At 42.1% G+C, this 25,012-nt stretch overlaps 1 protein-coding gene across 1 annotated transcript in view; it reads left to right on the top strand.

Moving 5' to 3' along the window:
- Positions 1 to 2,138: 2,138 nt before the first annotated feature.
- Positions 2,139 to 25,012, top strand: part of LOC136632394 (cathepsin D-like) — a 37,228-nt gene continuing 14,354 nt past the window's right edge. Inside the window, exons 1-5 of the mRNA XM_066607227.1 lie at positions 2,139 to 2,447; positions 13,561 to 13,705; positions 17,418 to 17,541; positions 20,009 to 20,127; positions 22,828 to 23,027. Of these exons, the coding sequence (XP_066463324.1) occupies positions 2,386 to 2,447; positions 13,561 to 13,705; positions 17,418 to 17,541; positions 20,009 to 20,127; positions 22,828 to 23,027 (650 nt within the window). The 5' untranslated portion in view covers positions 2,139 to 2,385. The remainder of the gene's footprint in view (positions 2,448 to 13,560; positions 13,706 to 17,417; positions 17,542 to 20,008; positions 20,128 to 22,827; positions 23,028 to 25,012) is intronic.

Raw genomic sequence — 25,012 nt, 5'->3', positions numbered from 1 at the left:
AATGGGACTTTCTAATGTTAAAATCGCATCACACAAAGATAGCACAGCACAAACTTGCAATGCGTTTTTAACATTAGAAAATCCCATTGACAATCGCGTGAAAAAAACGCAACGATATCGGGTGAAAAAAACACGCAAGAAAAACGCATGTGTGCAGGAGCCCTAACAAGACAACTTAAACCCAAAGGCAGTCAAGTGGGGCAATTGTCCCAATAGAGAAGGCCCCACACGGGAAACTAGAGGTCCGGCTCGCCCTGGATGGTAAGAGGCAGGAACACCAGATAAGGGAAATACAATATGCACACAGAAATAAGACCTTGTTCACACCAAGCGCAGACCACACCTTCAGACATACGCAGAACAGGGAAGGGAGAATGGGCACAGAACATGCAGACAGGGAGATCAGATGTCCAGACCATCCTCAGGGAAGGTTGGAGAAGCAACTAGCTTTAGCAGCATGTATAACACCAAGTACTGAGTGGGAAAAGGACAACTGACCAGCATCTTCCAGTAATAGGGGCTGGTATTTATGTGCACAGACTGATGTTCATTGGCTTGTGAACTTCACACCATCAGCCAGCCAAATCAACCACACCTGTGCTTGGAAACCCATAGTACTACAGGTGCCAGGAGCACAACGTGACAAGATCCTGTCTTATGGTGGATGTCATGACCTGCTTCCATCATGGCTCACCTGTTTCTACAGCAGAAATAGGTCTCCACCATGCTCCTGCCTCTGCTTGCCCCCTGAATTCTGCCTGGAGGGCTTATGCATACCCTTGTCAATATCTTAACCCTTTCCAATCCACTGTCTGATGTCTTAAGACATTATGATTTAAGGCTGTACAGCTCTGATGTTGGAAGACGTCCATCAGGGTTCTCTTACTGTATATCGACGGCCTCTCTGCTGTCGGAGCCTATCCAACATGTCACCTCATGCAGTACTGGCTTTAGCCAGCAGCTAGCGCTGTTGTATAACTGCAGAAAAAAGAGTAAGCCCCCTAGGAAAATCAGGATGCAAATTGGATTGGAAAGGGTTAAAGGCCCATTACACACTCGCATAGCTTGTCCCTCTCCAATCCTGTTCCTGCACTCTCTGGGTGGATGCCGAAGCAATTGGTCTCATACTGCTATTTGTGACAAAGCCCCAGGTTGTGTTTGCTCTGGTTTTGAACCTTGCCTGGCTTTGACTATTCTGACTTCTGTAATTCGTTTTTGCCTCCTGCCTGCCCTGACCCCAGTTTGGACTGTGTTATTACACCAGTAGCAACAGCCATGACTCCAGCACAATAAGCCTAATAATAGACTGACAGTTCCTATTCTGTGATCACTTCTCAATAGTCTTCTCATTATTATCACAGGCAGGATTGCCATGAAAGATAAGGAGAAACTATACCCTTCTGGACCCACATATATAGGCTTCTTAGCCAGTCAAGTGAATACCCAATGATGAGGGGCAAATCTCAGAAACAATCTACCTGTGCATGGTGACCTTTTTTTTTTCCTGCAGAAGATTCTGGCTTTGGCTTATATTCCCAGTCATGTTACAAAGCCTGTTAAAAGGTCTGACACTGACTTACAGAAATGCTACCTTTCAATAGGTGATGCTGTAAAGGCATTGTTCCAGCTTTGCATAAGTCTCACCAGAAGAGAATGCATATACTTATAAATCTCCTTATACCTTCTAGATGATCTCCCTAGGAGAAACTATACCCTTCCTGACCCAGATAAAAACCATTCCGAATATCAATTCACAGCTCACCTCCTCCTTCTCCCTGCACAATGATGTCTGCACATGTTAGAGAACATGACAAGTAAAAAAGTCAATGGGACAGCTCCTGTCCATTGTGTCTATGACCCATGAGTTCTGTTGTAAAGCATGTCTTTAAAGGGTGTTAACTGGAGCTCAGTCAAGATGCCCCCCTTATAGTCATGTCCAGCCAATAGAATTAAAAAAATATATGATTTAGAAAATAAAAACAAATTGGAATATCTTCACGTAGCTGATGCACAAAAAAAATAATTCCAGCAGCAAAAGTACCTTGGTATAAAAGGGTTAATTAGAAATGAGCTATTTCCGCTGTTGTGCTAGTTTACCAACAGCAGCTTTATCTCGTGATCCATCATGTGCACTTCTTTAACAATTATCATATGAGTCTCTGGACCACAAAGTGACAAACGAGAGGACCAATTCTGTGATACAGAGAGGAACACGTTACTCTCCGACTGCCCACTGGTATGCAGAAAAAATCAGCAAACACTTCACAAAATGTCAAAAGTTGACTGAGTAAAGCAGAAAAGAGGAAACTAGCTGAGCAGAGCTGCAAAGCGAGCTGTGTGCGCTCTTCAACAACTACGCCGACCTAAGACACCGAAAGAAGCATAATGAAAATTCAGATATTTCTGGTGCTTTTCTTCCTCTCATGGAGCACAAAGGCGCTGATTCGGTAAGTTATGGTTTATATTTGGCACCTGTGCATATATAGCAGTGCTGAGTTTGACACATTATTTTCTTATGATGTCTTTTCCGTGGTCTCACAAAGGAGAGCAGGTGAACTTCCTGCATCATCTTTATGGTAAAATCACTTTAAGCCAACCTGTTACATTGAAAATACAGTGTAATTCCCAGACAGCACGTTATAGAGCGGGAGGAGCTAAGCAGATTGATATATAGTCTCGTTAGAAAGGTTTCCGTGTAAATTGTATTTTATTCATTTAACCCCTTATGTCTATATGACGTAAGTTTACGTCATGGCAGCGTGGTACTTAACCAGTTTTCGAACCCACGCAATCCGGCAGAGGGAGCGGTCTGTGACAGATAGCCAGCCTCCGGCTGCAACACCGCAGATTGTTAAGAACATCAATCTCCGCTGTTGACCCCCTACATGCTGTAATCTATGTAGATCGCGGCATGGGAAGGGTTCACAGAGGGAGCGCCCCAGGGATAGCTGAGAGGCAAGCACTCTGGTATTTCCGTCAGCCACATTGAAATAAATGGAAACCCGACCACACATGCTCAGCCAGCACTCCAATCATTCTGATGTCACTCCAAAAAAAGAAGCAACCCCCACAGTGACATGTAGAGGGGGGTACCGGACCCCCATTCTTGAGAACGACAGGGGTCTGAGCAGTAAGATCACCAAAAAGTAGCAAACTATCTCCAATAGGGAATGATTTGAAATATTGGTGCAATCCCTTTAAGTCAGGATGAATCAGGTTCCTCCACTATTGCTGCCTATGTAGTCACGCTGCTCTTAGAATATCATACAGTGTTTTAAAACTGTAAACGTACTTGTGATTTTGTAATAGCCTTAATAGTATTGAAGTGCCTGACAAGCATCAAATGCAATGTGTATGATTGAGCTAAAGTGCTGGGAGCATGCAGCAACTTCCTCAAAATGTATCTTTGCTGGGATAGATGAATTTTGAAAGGCTGAGACTACATCGTACCCCTATAGAGTTGAAAGGGTTATGCGGCTGTCAGATGACTTTTTAACTATAGCTGCAGATGTGTTAAAATAGCAAAAGCAGCAGTACTTACTTGTCCTCTCCCCTGGCAATCCAGCACTACAGCTCCACCTGCAACGCCTGAGACACAAGGCACACCACTGTGGAGATGGCGGGGGTAGTTGTTAGGGTTGTCATGGTGGCTCTACCAACTCCTTCCCTGAAGGACGCGTGCAACCATGGCCAAGGCGCCGCCAGGCCTCTTCCAGGCAACGCTGAGGCAGCAGTTGCCTGAATAGGTGGAGTAGTGGAATTGAAGAAATATGTCACAGGTGACGCTATCATTCCTAACTCCGTAGGATGTCTAATGGGAAAAGTAAGAGAGTCCACAGACGAGTTACTTGACAACTTCAGTCACTGGAAACGGTCAATGACTGGACCTTACTTGCAGGATAAACAAAATCTCACACCAGTGCAGGAAGGACAAATTATGGAGGTCAGGGAGGAACAACACAGGATGATACCGGGTCTACAGTCCAAGTTATCTGTATGACTCTGCTCCTGGACACACACACCGGAGGAGGACAAACCACTCCATACTCACTCATTTTGGATGGGTTTCTGAACACTGCACGGCGGTCTCTTTCTCTCTGTCTCTCCTAGGATAGAGGTCCTGTAACTAGGTCATCAGGGTACCTCTCCTCTGTTTCCATTCTTCACTACATGAGGGTTGAAGGTACTCTCCCTCCATACTCAACTGCTGAAGCAATGGAATATCTCTTCTCTTGCACTCACATAGATATCTTGCATACTCACGTGATAACATAACTCGTTACAATTTCCAGACATTTCCCAGACATTCACAGATTTTAACCTCTTACATGCTGCAGCTGTGCAATACACCTAACTAAAGACAAGACAATTTGCACAGAGCACCCACATTGAAGACATGACATGTATGACAGTTATGGAGGGGCCAGATATATAGATTTCAGGCCACTACACACCATCCTCTCGGATCTTTGTTTAGGGCAGGTTACCACCTGACCACTGCAGCAGTCAGGTGCCATTCTCCTGGCAACACCACTTAGATGCTGGCAGCCATGATGCAGGAGAATGGCACCTGACCGCTGTGGTCTTTGATTGGTAGGGTAAGTATCATTGCTTTTGTTATTTTAACACATCCGCAGCTATAATTAAGAAATAATCTTACAACCAGACAACCCCTTTATGCAAGGCGATGAATTAGAACTAAAAAGAAATAGAGTTCGGTTAAATGTAAGTTGCATCTTAAAGTTACAACAACACTATCCAGAGTATTCATAAGAAAAAATCATTTCTTTTACAGAGACACTGCCACTCTTGTCCTCAGGTTGTGTCTGGTATAGCAGTTCAGCCCATTCAAGTGGATAAGGACTAAGTGAGGGTGACGCCCCACTGTATGGCTTCTGGGCAGCCATGATGTAGCAGAAATATGTACTGAACAGCATGTTGGCACAGTTTGTAAAGCGATTGCTATTGACTGCGTGGTCAATAGCAATGTTTATCAAGCCACTGTTTATCAGCAAAATTGAGCAGCTATTAGCAATCAGATTGAAACCGCACTGAACAACATCCCTACACAGTTCCCAGCTGTAGATGCTGTTTTGTGGCCCTACTCAAAGCCAGGGGTGTAGCTAAAGGCTCAAGGACTATAGTGCAAAAATTCAGTTTGGGGCCCCTGTGCACAACTTCTTTTCATAGTCTTAATGGTAAGAAGTGACGTAATTTTTTTACTTCCACACATGGCGCTAAATCTAATAATACTAATTAATATTTGTGTTCTAAATTGAAATAACAATAGCATACTTTACCCTGCCTTTCTAATTTCTCATTGATGAAAAGCTAAGCGCTGGCTGTAATTGGCTGAGCGCTCAGCCAATCAGCACAGCCCTTTCAGAAGGTGGTGATTTTTAACTCCCCACCTGCTGAAAGTGCTGGGCAGCAGTGCAGGGGAGACAGCCAGAGGACGCGTCTGAGCGGCGGAGAGGTGAGTGAAGTTCTTTTCACCAGCTAGGAATGATTTTCAGGGAAGGGCTTATATTTCAAGCCCCTCCCCGAAAATCATGCTGTGGGGGTTGCCTCAAAACCACTGCCTTGAATGGGGCGGCGGCAGCGCCGACTCCATTGAAAGCAATGGGATAGCATGCTGGACTTCTGCCACAGCTGTCCCAGCTGTGACAGCTTTGGCAGAAGTCCATGATATTCTCCCCATGTTTTCAATGGGGCTAGCGCTGCTGCTGGCCCCATTAAAAAACACTGGCGATATCACAGCGTTTTTCTTGCACTGCGAGGAGAGTGTTTTCACTTGCTCTCGCAGCGCAAGAGAAAAGAAAACGCCAGTGAAGAAAACGCCAGTGGGTGTGCACCTGCAAAGTGAATTCAAGTTATTGCTGTGTCTATGGGGGCCCTCTTTAAAGGCATTGCCCCCTTTGGACAATCCTTTCTTTCTTAGAAGGGTCCACTGATAACATGATGTTGCACTGCCGAGACCCCTAGTGGCCTGCTGAAGGGGGCAGGGTGGGCGGAACTTAGCTCTGCCCCATCACGCCCTCCCATTGCAAGCAGTGCCGAGGGGCGGAGAGGGGGTGGGAACTCAGTGCACTAACTCCCAGCCTGGCCCGGCCTGCTCCCTTTGCAGAGAGGGGCAGTGTATATCGGCTGGGCGTGAAAACCCAACCGATATACACCTGTCTGCATAAGCCCTAAGGGCGGCTTCAGACAACCATATTTACACACGGTTTGGTGCGCACCAAATTTGCGCGCATTGTGCAGTGAATAAGACTAATTGTTTTCTCAGTTTGACTTGATTTCCATTCCTATTTGTTTATTTCTGAGAAGATTTAAGCGCAGTCAACTACCCTGTTCTGTCCTCCATGTCAAACAAACACCTTTGTTCTCTATTTGACTAATTAAAGCCTATAGTTCCAGGAAGACAAGGCTGTGCACACACTACTATATACCGACTGTGAACCCAGCCTTAACAAATAACCATAAGTTTCCTGATTATCAGATCAGAGGACGCTTTAGATAAAGTGTGCTGTGTGGGGGAGTTGGGGATTTCCTGAATAGACTTCCTGTCATATAATCTCATTCGGATCTTGATCACATGTGCCTATATCTGCTCTGTACTTCTAGATATATGTATAAAAATACAAACCTGAAATATGTGTACAAAGCTGGTTATATAGAAATGGGGCCTTGTGCAAAAGATAGGTCCGCTCACTCACCATTACTATTCGGTTTGTCCTGTAATTTCCAATTTGCTGGTTGTGTAGGATGGATAAAGGGTTAATTGTAAATTTACTTGGTGGTCTAAAGGTGCATTTAGACGCAAAGATGATTGCTCAAAAGATTTCTTTTGAGCGATCATTTTGCATAAACTACTACTTGGTACTAATGCCTATTAGTACCAATTAGTAGCGTGGGAGCCACCGGGAGCTGTATTCAGAGAACAGACCACTCACTGTTCTCTGCTTACAATGTAATCAGCGCTTCCCAGGAACACAGTGTGCGGTCCTTCTTATCAGCTCTTCTGCCAAACGATGGATTTCATGCCGAATTGAGATTAATCGTTCGGCAGAAAAGTGAAAGATGGGCACATTTACACGCAACGATTATTGCTCAAAAGATGACTTTTGAGCAAATTTTGAGCGATAATCGTTGTGTCTAAATGTGCTTTAAGACAGTAAAAGGACTCATTTTACATTCCCTGGACAGTGAATGGTGAAAACAACCTTGCATGTTTAAGGATTCCAAAAAGGAGTCTCTAAGTACCCCACTATGCAAGGAACATAGTATAATGTATAATGACATGATAAACAACTTCCAAGTACTTTACAACGTTACAATTCCTCATACTTTTCAAGATCTCTGCTTGCTGTCAGTGAAATAATCATTGTTTACCATCATTAACCGAAACCCTGTCCTGATCATGTCCAACAGATTACCAACTGCTTATAGAAAAAAATATGCAGCACATAACAATCCACACACTTCTGTAAGCAACATACTGTCAGGAAGGCTTTGGTTTTTTTGCATTTTGGGTGGGAATTGCTTGAGGACAGATCTCTCTCCCACCATCACAGTCTACCTTACTTTGGTCTGCTGTTTTTGAGTTTTACAGCAAATCTCAAGTTAGTGGCAGTAAACCACATGGGAGCTACATAGAAAATAATCCCCCTGCTCTACTAGACAGTGTTCGACTGCTTTCTAAGCTGAATCCCAGACAAAAATGATTACAAATATTTTTCTTTTCAGGCATGAAGAGGCCTATATGACAAATATTTCCATTAATGGAGATAATTTCCATAGACAAAATAACTTATTTATTGCAAATTCTCGGATATGCACTAACCTGCTAAAAGTAATTGGACAGCTGAGCAAAAAGTAAAGTAGTATTTATTTACATTTGTTGATACTTAGGCCGCCTGCACACGGGCAGGTCAGATTCTGCATGCGGAATCCCGCAGCAGAATCCGACCCTGGCAGCAGTGGCGTCCACGCGTACCTACAGTACCTTTCTTTTTCTTCCTCTTTACTGTGAATGGTCCATGCGGCTCGCCGTCGGACATGCGCAGTACTGATTTTTTTTAACTCTTGCCTTTCCCATGTCATCGCCTAGTGATGATGCAGAATCCGCAACCTTTAGACAATGTCAACTGCAGAAGGGCCGCGGATCAAACGGCTTCCATTGACTTCAATGGAAGCCATCCATGCAAGAATAGAGCATGCTGCGATTTTTTTCCTCTGCGTGTGAAAACTGCAATTGGTTTATGGTCATGTGCAGGAAGAATCACTTTTCCATAGCATGCTATGGAGGGTATTTGCTGCGTAATCCGGAGGAGGATGCCTGCTCCAGATTCTGCAATACAAATCCACTCGTGTGCACGTGGCTTTAGTAGGGCCTCTTTGGCCTTAACTACATAATGGATACTCTCGGGGGCATATTAATCCACTAATATCTGATACACTTCTGCTGGTATTTCCCTCAATTCGTCCTGCAATCGTCTGACAAGTTCTCTCAAAGAAGATCGACGCTGTTAATATTTCCTGACCCAATGTTCCAGTTCATCCCCAAGATGCTCAGTAAGGTTCAGGTTGGGACTATTTGCAGTGCAATTGTGGAACATCCATATCCTCAAACCAATATAAAACCATGCAGGATTTGTGACAAAGTGCGTTGTCTGGTTGAAAGTATTACTGACAATTCCAAGAGTACTGCCACATTGTCAACAGCACATTGTCTAGAATATCAAGGTCCGCCTCCATGTTCATGGTTCTTGCTAATACAACCAACGTACTAAGACCATGCCACGAAAAACATCCACAAACCATAAAGAAACTGCTGCTGTATATAACTGTTGGCACAACACATTCAGACAAAAGGTGCTCCCAGACGTCCTCCACATGCAGATACGTCCATCTAATTTGAAGATGGAGTAGTGTAATTCGTCACTCCATAGAACATTCTTCCAGTGCTCAACGGTTTAATGACAATGCTCTGTGCTCCATTGTAGATTTATTGATACATCTTCTTTGAAAGAAGTTGCCAGATGTTTGCAAGATGAATTGAAGGAAATACCAGCTGTGTATCAGATGTTAGTAGAAAGTATGCCATGGAGAGTATCTGATGTTGTTAGGGCCAAAGAAGGCCCCACATAATTAATCAACTAGGGGGTATTGAACTTATGGGATTGCCATCTTTCCTCCACCTAGATGGGTGGTCACGCCTCAGTAACCTGCGTCCAGGCCAGAATTTGTAGTAAAACCCATGACGTGAGTCATCTCTGCTGTAACCACCCTTACAAACCCATCTTATCTAAATGACCGTTGACAACTTTCTTTTGGATTAATCTGGCTACAGCAGCCAATTTTATTACAAACAATACAATAAACATATAAAAACATTTCAAGCCCAATAGAAAACTTTTCGTGGAGAGATCCTTGGAGCCCTGAAAACTCATGTCACCTCACCAACCAGGGAAATAGTTGTAACTGCCTCCCGTCGCCTACCAATCGACTCGAGAGACCCTATTTCCCAAACCACGCCTCCTGCCACAAGTCACCTGACTCAGGACACTCACCAACTAGCCTCTAGTCGTCTACCTCCCGACACCGAGGCTGGCTAGCCACACCAACCATCTTTGCAGGGCACCGCCCTGTCAAAGCCAAGAGGCGACAGACCCACCTACTAATTAATCACAAACAGGGGAAGGTGGCTATCCAGCCGCTGCCTTCCCCCCCACCACACTTTTATGCTGACTCCAAGGACCCTTACCCCTGACTGCTGCTATGACAATTGTCACCTCCCCCAACTCCTTTTTTCCCTGGGGCAGGTGGGTGAGACTCTTCTCCGTCCTGCTTAAGGTTTTTCTTTTTCCTACTTCCCCCTTGCTGGTGGAACTGGCTCCTACCCTGTCCTTCATGCACTTTTTCCCCCTTCCCCCCCCCCCACTCCCATCATGCACCTTGATCATTAACCCCTTTCCTCCCCATTAACCCCGTCATGACTGCCTTTCCCTACAGGGCTTCAGTACCGGCATTTCTGGAAGCCCATTTATTTTGGTAACCTCAGGCAAAATAACAGAAACTTCATACTGTTGTTATAGTCACAGTATACACATTTATGATAAACATCCCTGGCCGTCTGGCCACTAAATAACACAGGTTATTTTCTAACTATCACAAGCCTAATGCCTCAAACGCATAGCACATACTCCAATAAATATCTTAGCCAACCAGAATGTCAGTCTAGGGGGCGTCCTCCCCTGTTAGACTCGTGGTATTCAGCCACTGCAACTTAATCTCCACTGGACGTCTTTCAGAGACTACAACTCTCTGGTTTTCAGAAGCAGCTGTCGCCCCAGTGTTCAGTGTGTCTGGAGGTTTTAACTGCATACACACCCATACAGCTGTCCCTGCTGATTAGCACACACAATGCCTGTTTTACAGCCCTCTGCAGGCCATTATGTGTACTGCCTTGCTACCATATGTAAATAAAAACTACTTTTGATTCCTGCTAAGCTTTCCAATTGCTTTTGGTAGACTTGTGTATTAGAATTAGTCACCTAGAAAAAGTTTCAAACATCTTTCCATCTTAGAACTAATTGATTTGGAACCACAGACATAATGATAATTGCTAATAATCCTTGTTATTGATTGTGTATATTGAAATATTCATGTTTAGGTCCACCTATACCTTTTGCGATGAATTGTTAGTTTTCTCTTTATACTCTACGCGATTTATCGAAAATAAAATATACAGGGGCCATCGCAAAGATAAAAATAATAATCAAATGGGTAGACAAAACTACGACATGTGCTCCTCAATAGTGGATGAGTCATGGAGATTATTCAATAAAGTAGCTACATTTATGTGCAAAAACATATAGAAAAAGTGTTCAAAAAGATGCCTTTTCGAAGGGTCCCATAGTCAGAAATCAAGCCCAGTTACTTATGTAAATGTCTTTGACTTGTCCACTTTCCTATAGATGTGTGACACATTGCTTTTTAACAAGACCAAATGGAAGTCTGGTGAGGACACACTCAATAACTTTCCATTTACCAGATACATTAGGTATGCATTCTGTATTATTTATAATGCAATCATTTTAAAAGATGAACATTGGGATGTCTGCTTCTCTTGCAAATATTTGGCAAGAGTCTGGAATGGTATAAAACCTTTCTGGCCAGTGTGATGAAAGTACATGAAAAAGTGCAGGGTAGTAAAACTGCTTGGATTTGGTTTGGATGACTTTTATTATATAGGTCAAATAAGTGAAAAATGTATCTTATATAATATCAGATAATGTTGCAAGGTGTTCAAATAAGAAGGCCCTTGCTTTTAGAGCCATCCACAAGTGTTCCTGCTTTAACCCTTTCCAATCCACTGTCTGACCTCTGAAGACATTATGGTTTAAGGCTGTACAGCTCCGATGTTGGAAGACATCAGTCAGGGTTCTCTTACTGTGTATTGCCAGCCTCTCTGCTGTCAAAGCCTATCCAATGTGTCACCTCATGCAGTACTGGCTTTAACCAGCATATAGCGCCGTTGTATAACGGCAGAAAAAGAGTAAGCCCCCTAGGTAAACCAGAATACAAATTGTATTGGAAAGGGTTAAGGGGTAGACACTTTTGTTTCTATAATGGTGTTTATAGGCAGGGTTGGATCAAGATGCGGTAGCTCCTGGGCAAAAAGAGTTAATTTTGGCACCTTCCCAAGTAGCAGTATCATATGAAGCATGGCTACTTTAGACTAAACGTGTGTTGAGGTCAACATTATGTAACATCTATCTACTGTTTATGAGGACAGCTGGGGACTGTGTTGAAGGAAATAAGATCAGCATTTAGGTGTTTTCAGACTCTTGATCATTTGCCCTGGAGGGTAAAGTTTCTTCTTGTAGAGAGCACCTAGTAGGTGTAAAGAGACTTATAGGGCCATGCATGCTTCTCTTGGAAATTAAGAATGCAAATGGGAGATAAAACAATGCCTCTACAATGCCACCTATTAGAAGATGGTATCCCTGCAATTCAATTGCCTGACCTTTTAATAGGCCTTAAAACATGACTGGTAAAGGTTTTAGTTTTGAATTGTATTACCAGTTATTTTAAAAGATCAGATATTGACTTGCAGGAATGCTTCTTTCTAGTTTGTAGAACCCTAGAGGGATTATCTCCCATTTGCATACTTCATCCAGGAGGTAAGCACATCTGGGTCACATTATCTCCTTCATCCTATGACAATTAAAATGCGCCACTTGATGTTTTCTAGTAAACGGCCTATTTACACGCTACAATTATCGTTCAGAATTCATTCAAAAGAGCAAAAGTGAGCAACAATGGAAACAATGTGGCCATCATGCACTATTTGTTTACTTGTTGCTTATTGCTGAGTTTCAGCAATAGTTGTTAGGTAGTTCACTTTTCCTGAGGTTTAAATGACATTTGTGCAGTCTTTGAAAGACTGAAAGACTTAGGGGGAAGGGTGATTGCTTGCTGTTCTAAAGCAAAATGATTACTTGTTTACTCGTGCCAGCAGAAGACAATGGCTTTTCTTAACACTAATTAAAATCCTGCAGGCTAGAGCTTTCCTTACATAAACACACACTCACCTGAGCAAACAACATAAACATTGTTTACATAGCTAATGAGGGAAATAGAGAGGATTTCAAGCGATTATCTATTCATTTTAATACTCAGCATTTTATCCCCAAAAAGTCATTAATTACTTCAGTTGTTCGGCCGTTCAAATGACAATTATTGTGTGCAAAAGGGCATTTAGCAGTACAGTTACAGTACATTTACCATCAGAGCTCCATACAAGGAGAACAGAGCACTTGAACCTTAGTAATAACTGCTGCATAATAAGCTCTTTACAAGCATTAACCTACTAAGATACTAATACTAACATACTTTTATATCGTTGAAGGTTTACTTTTAATATGTCCGTGTTTTGCTGCTGAGGGTGTTTAGGAAATTCTGGAAGATGCTGGTAAGTGGGGTTTCTACAACTGATGCTCCAGTAAGTTGCAGTAAAAGAGTTTGGGAAGTAGGTTGTTAAGATACTGCTCTCATGTAAGCATGCCCTTGATGATACCCGACTGTTTACTAGTTAATAGGCATGGGGAAACGTCTAATTATATGGCCTTTCATGGTCCCAAATTAATTCAGAGTGAATGTAGGAAACCATGCTAAGGCAGGTTTCACACACAGGACTTAGTGGCATCTTTTTCATGCAGTTTTTTGTGCCAAAGCTAGAAGGGGATCCAGCAGGGAGGAAAAGTATAAGTCCTTCCTTTTATCTTTTCCATATCTCTTAAATCCACTTTTAGCTTAGGTTCAGAAAACTGCAAGAAATACAGTACTGCCACAAAAACCTGTTTGTGAAACCATACTATGAGTAGATTTTGTTGGACTCATACCTTTAACCACCTTTTGTATAGGTTGTACAACAAAGCTATGTGGTTGTTGCTATATCCAGAAACACCTATAAATATCACTAAAATGAATGTGACCATGGTGTGAGGAATTTTGATGGAGTAAAAATCATTCTAATTTTTTTGTTTGTTTCAGGATCCCCCTGAAGAAGTTTCAATCAATCAGACATACGATGAGTGACCGTATGACCACAGAGGAGCTAGAGCAAAATAAAGTGCTGAACCAAAGGCCAATTTATGCTTTGACACAAATACCTGAAAAACTCAACAACTACTTGGATGTGAGTAAGAATGACAGAAAATACTGATGAACATGCATCAGTTTTTCAGATCAAAGACTGATCAATCCTACTAGAGTCTCATATATCATTGTATTAAAACGAATCTGAGTTTTCAACAACTTTTCTATTCTACACCAGTAGACCCTAGCAGCAGGGTCAGCTCAAAGTTTACATCAGCCCTAATATGACAGAGTCACATTAGGCCCCCTGGGTAGTTTATAGGTGCTACTGCATGCCTTACTAGTCTATAGGCCCGGTTGTGCCCCTCATCCACCTCCATCTCGATTCAACACGGTTCTCCATCCTCTGCCTTGGCCTCTTCTGGCCAGGATGGTGCAGGACGTGCAGGCAGCACAATTACCATATTTTTCCGTGTATAAGATGTGTTTTTTTGACAAATACTTCGCTCAAAATTCGCAGCGTGTCTTATACACGGAACGTAAGTTTTTGTTGGAAACGATCCGACGAAAACTTACATGAATGTTAGCTGCAAGGTAGCGCTCACAGATGTGCAGGAGCTCTTAGGGCTCTGTCACACTACTGGAGCAGGGAGGCAGAGCAGTAGCGTGGAGAAGCAGGGCAGCAATGCAGAGAAGCAGGGCAGCGGTGTGGCTAGGTGAGTATGCCTGCACCCTCATGCATACACACTACACACACATGTACATTACACATACAGCATATATACAGTACATACATACATACAACATGGTCTACTCACCAGCCATCTCCTCTCAGCGCTGCCTGGCTGGTTTTCTGTCTCCTGCGCTTGGTCCCCATAGCAGTCTGTAAACAGCAACCTCTCGCGAGACAGTGGGAGTGCTGTGAAGACCTGTCAGGCAACTTGGAGAGGACGGTCTGGTGAGTATAACAGGGACCTATAGTGGGATTTAAACATAGAACAGTACTATGTACTGTTTTATGTTTACATTTTTATTCTTAATTTTGGGTGGGAAAGTAGAGTGTGCGTCTTATACACAGAAAGATACGGTATATTACAGAAATGATGGGAATAATGCAAGCTAGTAAATGAGCACAAGTTGTCTGAAAACTTGGTACCCCTCTGAGCAATGCTATTGATATGAGACAAAATTATGCATGGGCTGTGTATAGGCTTTCAGCCCTCTGGATACTGATGATGAATGTCACTTTTGCAGCATCTTTACTCTCAACCCGACTCTTTGTGTCATTTGTGTCATTTCTCCTAGAATGTATGAATATTGACAACTGGGTGTTACCATTCTACTTGTCAAAGGGGTTTGTACTTACACAGTCTCATGATGTCAGCACTGGCAGGACAATGTCAGATTTTGTAGCTCTCTTCCCCACCCCCTCTCAAACTGATAACACCCAGGGGGCAATGCAATCAGAAATTAGTAGGAGCAATAGAGGAGGAATGAAACAGTACAGAGTTATAAGAGAAGATGCTCCATAATTGATATTTTAGGGGGAATGTGAGTATAAAATAAAACAGGTATGTCCGGAGAGCCGATCAATCCCCTTTTAGTAAGTGTTGAGCATTGATCCTTAGTTATACTTTATATTATAGTACAGAGTTGCACTCACACTTTGAACGTTTTTTATTAGTTTAGGGTCCGGTCACAGCTTGCCCAGGTGATCTGAATTCTGGGGCCTTTAGTATTCATGCCAGGCACTGTATAGTCATCTGATGCAGGATAACTAAGTTGCTGTTAGGGGTGTGCCCGAAAGCAAGCTTGCTGGCTGTTTCAAAAATCAAAGAAGGCTGCAATACTTACTGGTATACTTATATGAAGATGCACAAGGGCAGGTATGGACTCCACATCCCTCAACATGCAGACGGCTAAATTACTATATGGAGGAGCACTGCATGGGTGCAAAATACTGATGAACAACCACCCACACACGTACGACATATTGAGGAGAGTGACTGCTTACAAAGGCTACCAGTCCCACTGTGGTGTATATACTGTACTCTACCGGCCCTTGTATTTTGTATCAGTATATCAATAAGTATGTTCGCCTTCTGTAGTTTTTGAATTAATTTGTAATGTACATTTTGTAATGTTAGTGTAGGGACTCACAAGAAAACTACGACACTAGCTGTGAGTTGCAAGATTGCATATTTTGAAAAAAACATTTCAACTTAGGCCTCATGTTCATGGGTGGATCACATTGTGCATGCGGGAGCCCACAACGGAATCAGACTCTGCCCGCAGCCGAGGACACTGTTGGTTTTCTGCTTACCCTTCCAGGTCTTCTATTGTCTTCACTGCGGATGTATGCGGAAGCGCCACACATGAGCAGTGGAGTTTTTTTTTTCTTAAACTCCTGCTTTCCCACAGAAAAACTTCAATGGAAGCCGTCTGTGCAGGATCCGCACTGAAATTGAGCAGGCTGTGACTTGTTTTCCGTACCAAAAGGTCTGCAAGTCAAATCTACGTGCTTTATTTCATTTGCGGACGCCATGCTTCCCTATGGGTGACTAAATTAACGGATCTTCTGCGTGGGTGCCCCGTGTGGATTCTGCAAAACAAACCCGTCCGTGGACATTGGGCCTAATACTTCTTATTTATTGGTATTTGTCATTATTTTTTTGCAGCAAGCAGTCTGGCTTCCAATGCTGGAGGAGCTCGGGGCGTTAAAGCAATGTGGTTCACTTTTCAGGTGTAGACAGCAGGAAAATGATCCTGCATCCATAAAATCACGGCTTTATGGAGACATAATAAAATCCCAACAGGAAGGATATACAATGGGGCGACAATCTGATGCATTTCAAGCTGCCACAGCAGCTCTTAGTTATAGCATCATCTTTTGAGGTGCAGGGGGGTAATGTGTGTTGGGGGGGGGGGGTCCATCCTGTTGGAAGATGAAACTGGGGACTTCCTGTTCCAGCATAGTTTCACAAAAATAACGTCGCTTCGCTTTGTCGTCTGGTTTCAGGGCCTGTAACATCGCAAACATTTGCACAGAATCGTCCAAGATGTCCAGTTCTCTGCTTGCTCTGATGGTAGATTTCTGATGACTTCGTATGAAACTTGCACGGACACGCTCCAGTTTTTTCACGCTTAACCCCTTAAGGACACGGCCTATTTTGGCCATTAGGATGCAACTATTTTGTAGGGATTTTCGTCTCCACTTTTCAAATGCAATCATTTTTGTTTTGTTTTTCAGTCAATGTGGCCGTATGAGGGCTTGTTTTTTGCATTGCAAACTGTAGTTTTTTAGTACCATTTTTGGGTATAGATAATGTATTGTAAAACTTTTTTATTTTTTATAGCAGTGAGAGGGAAAGGGAGGTACAATACTGTGGGGGCAAAACAGTTGATAGCGGGAAGCAAGATAATATCTAGAGTGAGATACAAACTCATAGGTTCCCATAGGAGCAGTATATGAAAAAAATTATAGAAAATAGAAGGACTATTCATAATGTTGCTTTATTTTTCATTTAATACATTGAGTCAATTTTAAAAAACATTATTTGTGATGGAGACATAGCCATTCATCTTTACCTTTTATGTAATGATTGTTTGTGTGTGGGCTGTCTTTTTTTTTTTCTGGAGGGGGTGCGCCTAAATAATTTCTGCACGTGACGCCATCTAACCGAAAGGCTGACCCAGCTCTGGAGTATAATACAGGATTATATAACACAAACAGCAATATGCATGTATGATGTGTGCTTTGTGCAACAGCACTGTCCTGATAAATGCCCCCAAAACTTTCTTGTATCTCATAGGCCCAGTACTATGGTGAGATCTCCATTGGAACGCCTCCTCAGAAATTTACTGTCATCTTTGACACCGGTTCCTCCAACCTCTGGGTTCCCTCCATCCATTGCTCCTTCTTTGACATCGCTTGCTGTGAGTAATAAAGCAAATATGATTGCCACCCGCAGCACCTTCATGTCACATTAAACATCTTAATTCTCTCTAAAGGAAACCACTCTGAGGACTTTATTTATTAATGAATTATCTATTTACAGAAGCTTCATCAGTGCCATCAATTCTATTTAGAAATAAATATGGCCTCATGGGGCCAATTATGCCCGATCTTGGTCCAGAAATACTTTGGAGGTTTTCACCTTCATATTTGTTACTGTTCTGAGAATACGGTAGATTATTATTTACTTTCAGGCCTGCATGGGGAATAGATCATCAGTCAGAGCAACAGGGAACACTTCACAGAGTGAGCACAGGCTTCAAGCAGGGATGCGGCCTTTGCATCTCTCGTCTTCTGATCTATGGCTGTTTAGATATATGGCTTCAGATGCTATCCGGAGGTTCATTTAAATTCTATTTCAATGGTGCAGTCGCTGCAAAAAGAAAAATGTATCGAGGAAACACAGGATATCAAAGCACTTAAATGGTTTAGCACTCTGTTTTAAATCCTCCTTAGCAAGCTATACAATAAAAATTCAGTCAAGAGGCAGAAAAGAGATAGCTTCCTTTAGGAGAAAATGACAGGCGTTACTAAACTTCCCGTTCTCTCCTCCCTTGAAGAAAAAAAAAAAGTAATGTCCTCAAATATTCATGCCGGCCTAATGTAATGTATTAGGAGTAAGAAAGCAGGCAACAGCACTAAGGACATTTTACTGACAAATAAGACCAGTGACTCTTGGGTGGAGGGCTAAAATGCTGGTTCAGCTTTCACGAAGCAACCTTTAGAGGGGCAGGGTATAACAAGAGCCTATGTACTATAGAGGAAGACTATTCAACTGTTATGGGGCCACCAGAAAATTAAGGGGTCATTTCAGGTTGACTTAGTCCAGGTTCTGTTTAGAAATGAATATGCCTTGTTAGGACTAGAGCAGGGCAGAGCAAGGGAATACGTATCGTAGAGGCAGACCAAGGTGAAATGGGGACCAAAATCTCCTGTCAAAGAGGATGTTATGTCCATATCGGACTTATCCTTACATGGCCTACATGGGCGTAAGTTTAATGTTCTAAAAGGAACAATACACAAACTAATACAAACATGACAGACTCGGATATACAAAATATGTACACTTTATTAAGTACAAACTGGAATAATACATGGCAAATAATGAAACATAAATACAGGTAAACTGGCCCTGACCTCTCAGGAACAGAAAACCCTACCAATAAGGAGAGTGATTGCACTGATGAGGGTGGCCCCGTGTCAGGAACGTGAAGCAATCTTGACTCCCTGATAACAGGGAACAATGGCAAAGCTAACACACAATATAATACCACAGAGCACAAGGAACATGATGTTACAACACTTTAGCATACAAGTAAAACTACAGACAGACTTATATTAACAGAAGTGCAGGATAGAACCAAGTGTCTCCAACGAGACCAGAAACACCTTCAGGCAGAGTATATTCAGACAGGAATCAAACAAGTCTCAGACAAGAATTAGGAGTCAGACATGACACCAGAGAGGGTTCAGACAGGAGTCAAACAGACATCTAACTGGGTTGAGACAGGACTCAGTTAGACAGACAGAGTTCTGAAATGCATGTTTAAACCAGACTGGAGAATAACCAGTGCCCTCTAGGGGTAGAGGCCAGAATAAATGTGCACAAACCAATGATGATTAGCTGGCTCTGAATCCACTCCACAGCCAACCTAACACCTGTAGAGAAGTACTCCTGTAGGTGCCTAGCACCAGGGACAGGTAGTATACACCGACAAGCCATGACAGGTGGATAGGAATGTGGGAATAGCAAGTCTTGATTAACCTTTGAATAAGAAATCTCATACACAACAGTTTCTTTATATTTGTTATCAGGATTTATCTGCAGAGTAAATAAAGGATATATGTACTATAGATGGAGTTTATATGGCTACTGTTGGGCCACTGAAAAAAGAAGGCCCATTCTAGGTGTAGCTTACTCTCAAATTAATGGGTGGTGAAAACTTGCGTTGGGATGGTATGTTCACAGGTTCTGCATTGTTAGAAAGTAAAACGGGGCCACCAGAAGCTCATGTTGTGGGTGATGCGTTCATGATTTTGAATACATCTTTAACAACACAGGCTTGAACGAAAGGTCCCTAAACATGGCCGTATTTTGAGCTTGTGGAGTATGGATCAGCAATAGGGCACTCATAGCCTTGTATGAGCTCACATCTACACCTCCGAGTTTATACACTCTTAAAAGTGCCATACCGTAGCATACAAAGTTGATTGAGGTTCATAAGACGGAAGCTTAGTAATTCCATATTCTACTGTACAATTCAAAAATTTTTACACGTGGCATAATGATTCTGATCTGTTTCTCCTGTGATTTCAGGTTGAGAACTGGCTAATTTCATGGTAACACAAAGTTAATGTAATAACTTTTCTTATTTTGCCACATTGTAGGGTTTCACAAAACATATGATTCAGGAGCCTCTAGCACCTACAAAAGGAATGATACAGCATTTTCCATACAGTATGGTACTGGAAGTCTCACTGGATTCTTGAGCCAGGATACAGTCACGGTAAGTCCATTTATTGCAAATCACACAACAAAAGGAAAAAAGGACCCCTAGAGAGAGGGCTCCGATAGGTGATACCAAACTTGCCTACAAGGAAGACAACAATTACCCAGAGTAATATCTACCCTAGAATTAAAACATCTCAAACATTGGATGTTGTCGGAAGTACCTTTCCTTGGTGAAATCACTAGCTCCTTTAACGGCACGTATCACTTGGAGGAGATATTTTAGTATAGAAATCACTCCATAATTAACTTGCTCCCCTTCTTGGCGGTGAGGACGGAATACACTGTTGCAAACCCAATATAGGCCATTTGCAATAAACATATGCTCATGTGAGAAATTGGTATGCATGCCCATGCTGGGCTCTGGAAGTGGGGGGCAAGTTTGGTATCACTTATTACAAATGTCTTAAAAGTTTGATCTTCTCTTTGGCAATAGATGCCCCCAAGTGGTTGAGGCCTTTGGATAACTTGCTTTTTTCTTTTAAGATTTTAACTATTTTACATATTGCTTTTTATTCTCCAACTGATGTGTAGCATCTTCAGCCTCGGCTGCTGAGAACTACTCTGCTTACTGCAGGCCCAGTGACTTTGCTATGAAGGCAATAGGCCCAGGAGTGACAGCTCTGGTTCTGCATAGCTCTGACCACCGGTAAAGAGCTCTGAAGCTCTCGTTTCTGTGGTGAACATCAGCTTCCCATAATTAAATAAAGATGGATATTTTTTCCAGAGGCTGAGGTGGTGAAAATTACAATGGTCGGCTGCCTGGCATGAATTATTAATTTTAATCATTATGCTACATGATAAAATTTAGTGGCTTCTGACTAAAACAGAGCTTGAAATGTTGTTTTTTAGCCAAGGCTGCTTTTTTTGTTGAGTACTCACGAAATCATGTAATCACTGGGTGAGAGGGGAAATGTAATTGTCCTGTTACCAGCCTGAGGTGCCAACCTAGAGTGATTTACGGTGATGCATGGGCGAACACATATGTTCCTCAAACCCCTATGCATTTATAGTGCTATGTGGTCACCTTTACTCTATAAAGGAATAAAGCACAGTTGCATGTTGAATTTGCATAGATTTTGCATTGACAAAACCATTGCTTCATTCCCGTAATGGGTCCAATGTAAAATGACGGCACAAAACTGTATTAGATATTCAAGCATAATCAGCAGCTAAAGAGCGTAGAGTACCTGCATAGGTAGTCATATGTTTAGCAAGAAAGTAGTATCCTCAGACCAAAGCAGTTGTGAGTTCCCTCTGAAGTCAGTAATGGGGACAGAGTGTACATGGGGCAATGGGTACCTGGAGTTGGCACTGGTGAGGTCTCCTTGGCATTCAGTTTGAACTTTGGAAAGAACAGGGGCTATATGGCTGCACTATTGCTGTAAATTATAGTCCTGTGCATTGACTTTCTCTTGGCAATTATGTGACTTTATGAACTATGTGAAAATGGAGCTTTCATGTTAAACTATTGCTTTAATTTATATATGCGCATACCCTGAATTGGCACTTTAATAAGACATCCATCTAGCTGCATGTTAGACCTCCTTCGGGCTCCAAAGCTGCAGCAATTCATTGTCGCATAGCTTTTGCACTCTGCAGGAGCTTTCGAAAACCAGCAATGTGCTTGACTGTGCACCACCTATTTATCAGAACAGGTCTTGACATCCTCCTCTGATCCCATTCGTCAACAAGTTGTTTATGTCTACAGGTACCAGAAGAGAAGACGGAACTACTTTGGTGGGGATCAGATAGGGTCCCAACTCTTTTAAATAATCACAATATAGAAAAATCTGGCGCCCCATGCAGGATTTTTCTTCAATGTGTTTATCTATGAGGGTCACCTTTCGTTGGATGTTTTCCTTAATCTGACCATTCCTGGTATATTCCTGACACCATTGCAGGAGAAAACCCCACTAGGCTGGCACTAATGCTGCCTCTGGCTTGTCTCGCACTGGTGACCACGACTTGTGCAAAGTCACTTAGATTGCTTGATTTTCTCATTCTAACGTGGATTCACACTGAAACTGATCCATGGAAAACTTGGCCACTTGATTTTATGCTGCACTTCGGGATCATGTGTCTAATTTCCTTACAGAGAAGCTACAATCATGAATGCGGCAATTTCTTTAATAAAGTGGCTATTCAGTGTAATATGACCTATCTCCAACCATGCACAAATTGGCATAAAAAAGTCCCAATTTGGCACAACATTAATTTGCAGAATTTGCAAGATCAATTTACACCAGCTCATGCCACTTTTTAAAAAGTGGGTGTGACTTGTAGGATTTCAATATGATTTATGCCTGAAACTGCTCTAAGTTATACCAGAAATCTTCTCCAGTTTGTGACTATCATAGACTTCTCTTTTGGCACACAGACGCCCCAAGATATGCCTAATGTATGAAGAGGTGTGTTTTTCATACATTTAGGTGCATCTTAATCTAGTTGGCATTATATTCGAATCGGTATATGAAATGCTGATCTTCATATATCCCCCCTTGGTTAGTGTAACATTTACCGGTAAAATGCTGGTCGGAATACCTAAAGCCAGACGGAACTATTTAAAGTCAATGTCCATGCTATATATTATGTCCCTGCCCAATATACTTGGTTAAATATTAGTCATTGTAATGCATGTCAGTATACTCATATACAAAGTTATCTTTCCAAGTTACTAAGTTGCTCCTCTCTACAGATTGGCGAGCTACAGCTTGTAAACCAAACCTTTGCTGAAGCAGTACAGCAGCCGGGAATTGTTTTTGTTGCTGCTAAGTTTGATGGTATCCTTGGAATGGGGTACCCCAACATCTCCGTGGATGGCGTCCTGCCATTGTTTGACAACATGATGCGCCAGAAATTGTTTGATAGGAATATCTTTTCCTTTTACTTGAATAGGTGAGATATATTTTATATATTATGGTTATTAATATATCACGCTAAGGGTCTATCCAATATACGACACTATTCCTCTACTCAAAATGACAGAACCCTGACTGACCCCATTGTAAGTCAAGGACACTACCTGTATCCATCAGAAGCTATTATGGACTTTATCGTTTCCCTATTTCCAAGGCTATGCGTATAAGTCTACAACTCTACTGTAACTTTTGGTCACTTGATCATGATAATGGTAAAATTATGCGTTATCACAACCGTCATGTAACCTCAAATGGGGCGAAATGTTTAGGAAAAGCTTGTTACATGAAGCATTGCATGCTGTGTTACAGAAGTATCCACCCCTGAAAGCAATGCCTTTAAGGGAAACTGCAGTGCCTTATATGGCAGCACACCAAGTACCTACTGGGCCATAATATAGACCAATAGGGGCTTGATGTGCCATTATAGAATATCCATACATGAGCCTCAATAGTCCATTAAACGGCTATCTCAAAAAAAGCAAGTTATACCATTTCCCAGTGGTTAAACACCCACTGATCCTGAGATCTCTGGCCATCCCACTGAAATGAATGGTGTGCATGTGTCACTGGCATTGCCCTTACCTCAGGATGCGTCGGAGCTCCAATCTTGGGATTTGTGGTTGTAACCCCAATGATTAGTAAATTACCCCCTATCTTGTGAATAGGGTATGGCTTGATTTTATAGGATGACCCCTTTAAACATTGCAGAAATGTTACATTTTGATCACTGCAGAGGTTGTGTTAATTTCAAGGGGTTTTGTGTGTGTGTGTATATATATATATATATATATACAAGTAGGAATATATATATATATATATATATATATATATATATATATATATATACTATTAGACAGTCATTTTCTTGCTTATCTAATAGACTATTTCTATATTCCTACTTGAATAGGAAGTTGTGGGTGCCAGTTCTTGGTCGCAGTCAATGTACCTGCTGTTCTCTGAGTCCGGGCCAGTAAGAATATAATAACACATTGGCTGCTACTAATCAGCTTGGCATCAATTCAGAGTGTTAGGGGGAGAGACATGCTGCAATTGGAAAATCCATATACTGCATGTTAAATAAGGATGGATCTATTTAGTAAGATTTCATTATTAGTCCTGTACCCTCTGAATGTTACCAATAAATTTATGCCAGACTTAGTTAGCAATTAATACTATACACACAAACACTTAATAGCTAAGAAACCTCGGCTGATTTAATATCCTAATAATTTAAAGTGCAGCAAATGTTTGACTTTCTTAATCTGCATTCATAGTTGAAGCTCTGAGCAAAAGTGATGGCTTCCCTGGCAGGCAGCTGTCAGTGGCATTTATTTTCTCTTGGCACACCCTGTTTCCTACTATCATAGGTATATTGCAGTGTCACCATAAATTGGAAGATATTATTTCAGGGATATAATATCATTAAGCATTCAGAATCAGGGGAATGGTTTGAAAGAGGCTAGAAGGGCATTATCCTTATATGCTGTGTGCCAGGGTGGGTGACTACAAGTCACTTTGCATTGGCCTGGGTATTTAAATACAGGGCTGAGCGTGAAGGAACGCCTAGTTATGATACTACTTTTGAACTACTGATATATCAAACGCTTCCTGTATACACAGGTGTAGCCAAACTTTGCTTTACACATGGCAAAGATTCTGTCTTGGCCACGGGATTTGGATACAGGGCTATGTGGCTTGTTGGACCCCCCTGGCACTCAGCACCTAGTATAAATACCACACCAGACCACCCATAGCTACAGCCTGCTGTATATATGGTCATAAAGAATTAAACAGCATTTCCTCAATAAATATGGGTATTTGTGTTTGTTACTCCTTTTTTGAGTTACTGTTTCTCAGTTCTATATGTTTCCTGGAAAGCCAGATTATAAGCAGTATGATTGCCATCAGAAATTGTTAGACTTTGTTCAGGACTTTCTTCTTGGTTCCCATCATAAATTCTAA

Source organism: Eleutherodactylus coqui, chromosome 6 (assembly GCF_035609145.1).
Source record: "Eleutherodactylus coqui strain aEleCoq1 chromosome 6, aEleCoq1.hap1, whole genome shotgun sequence".
Lineage (NCBI taxonomy): Eukaryota > Metazoa > Chordata > Amphibia > Anura > Eleutherodactylidae > Eleutherodactylus > Eleutherodactylus coqui.
Note: the sequence above shows the minus strand (reverse complement) of the source record. Positions and strands in the feature narration are given on the sequence as shown.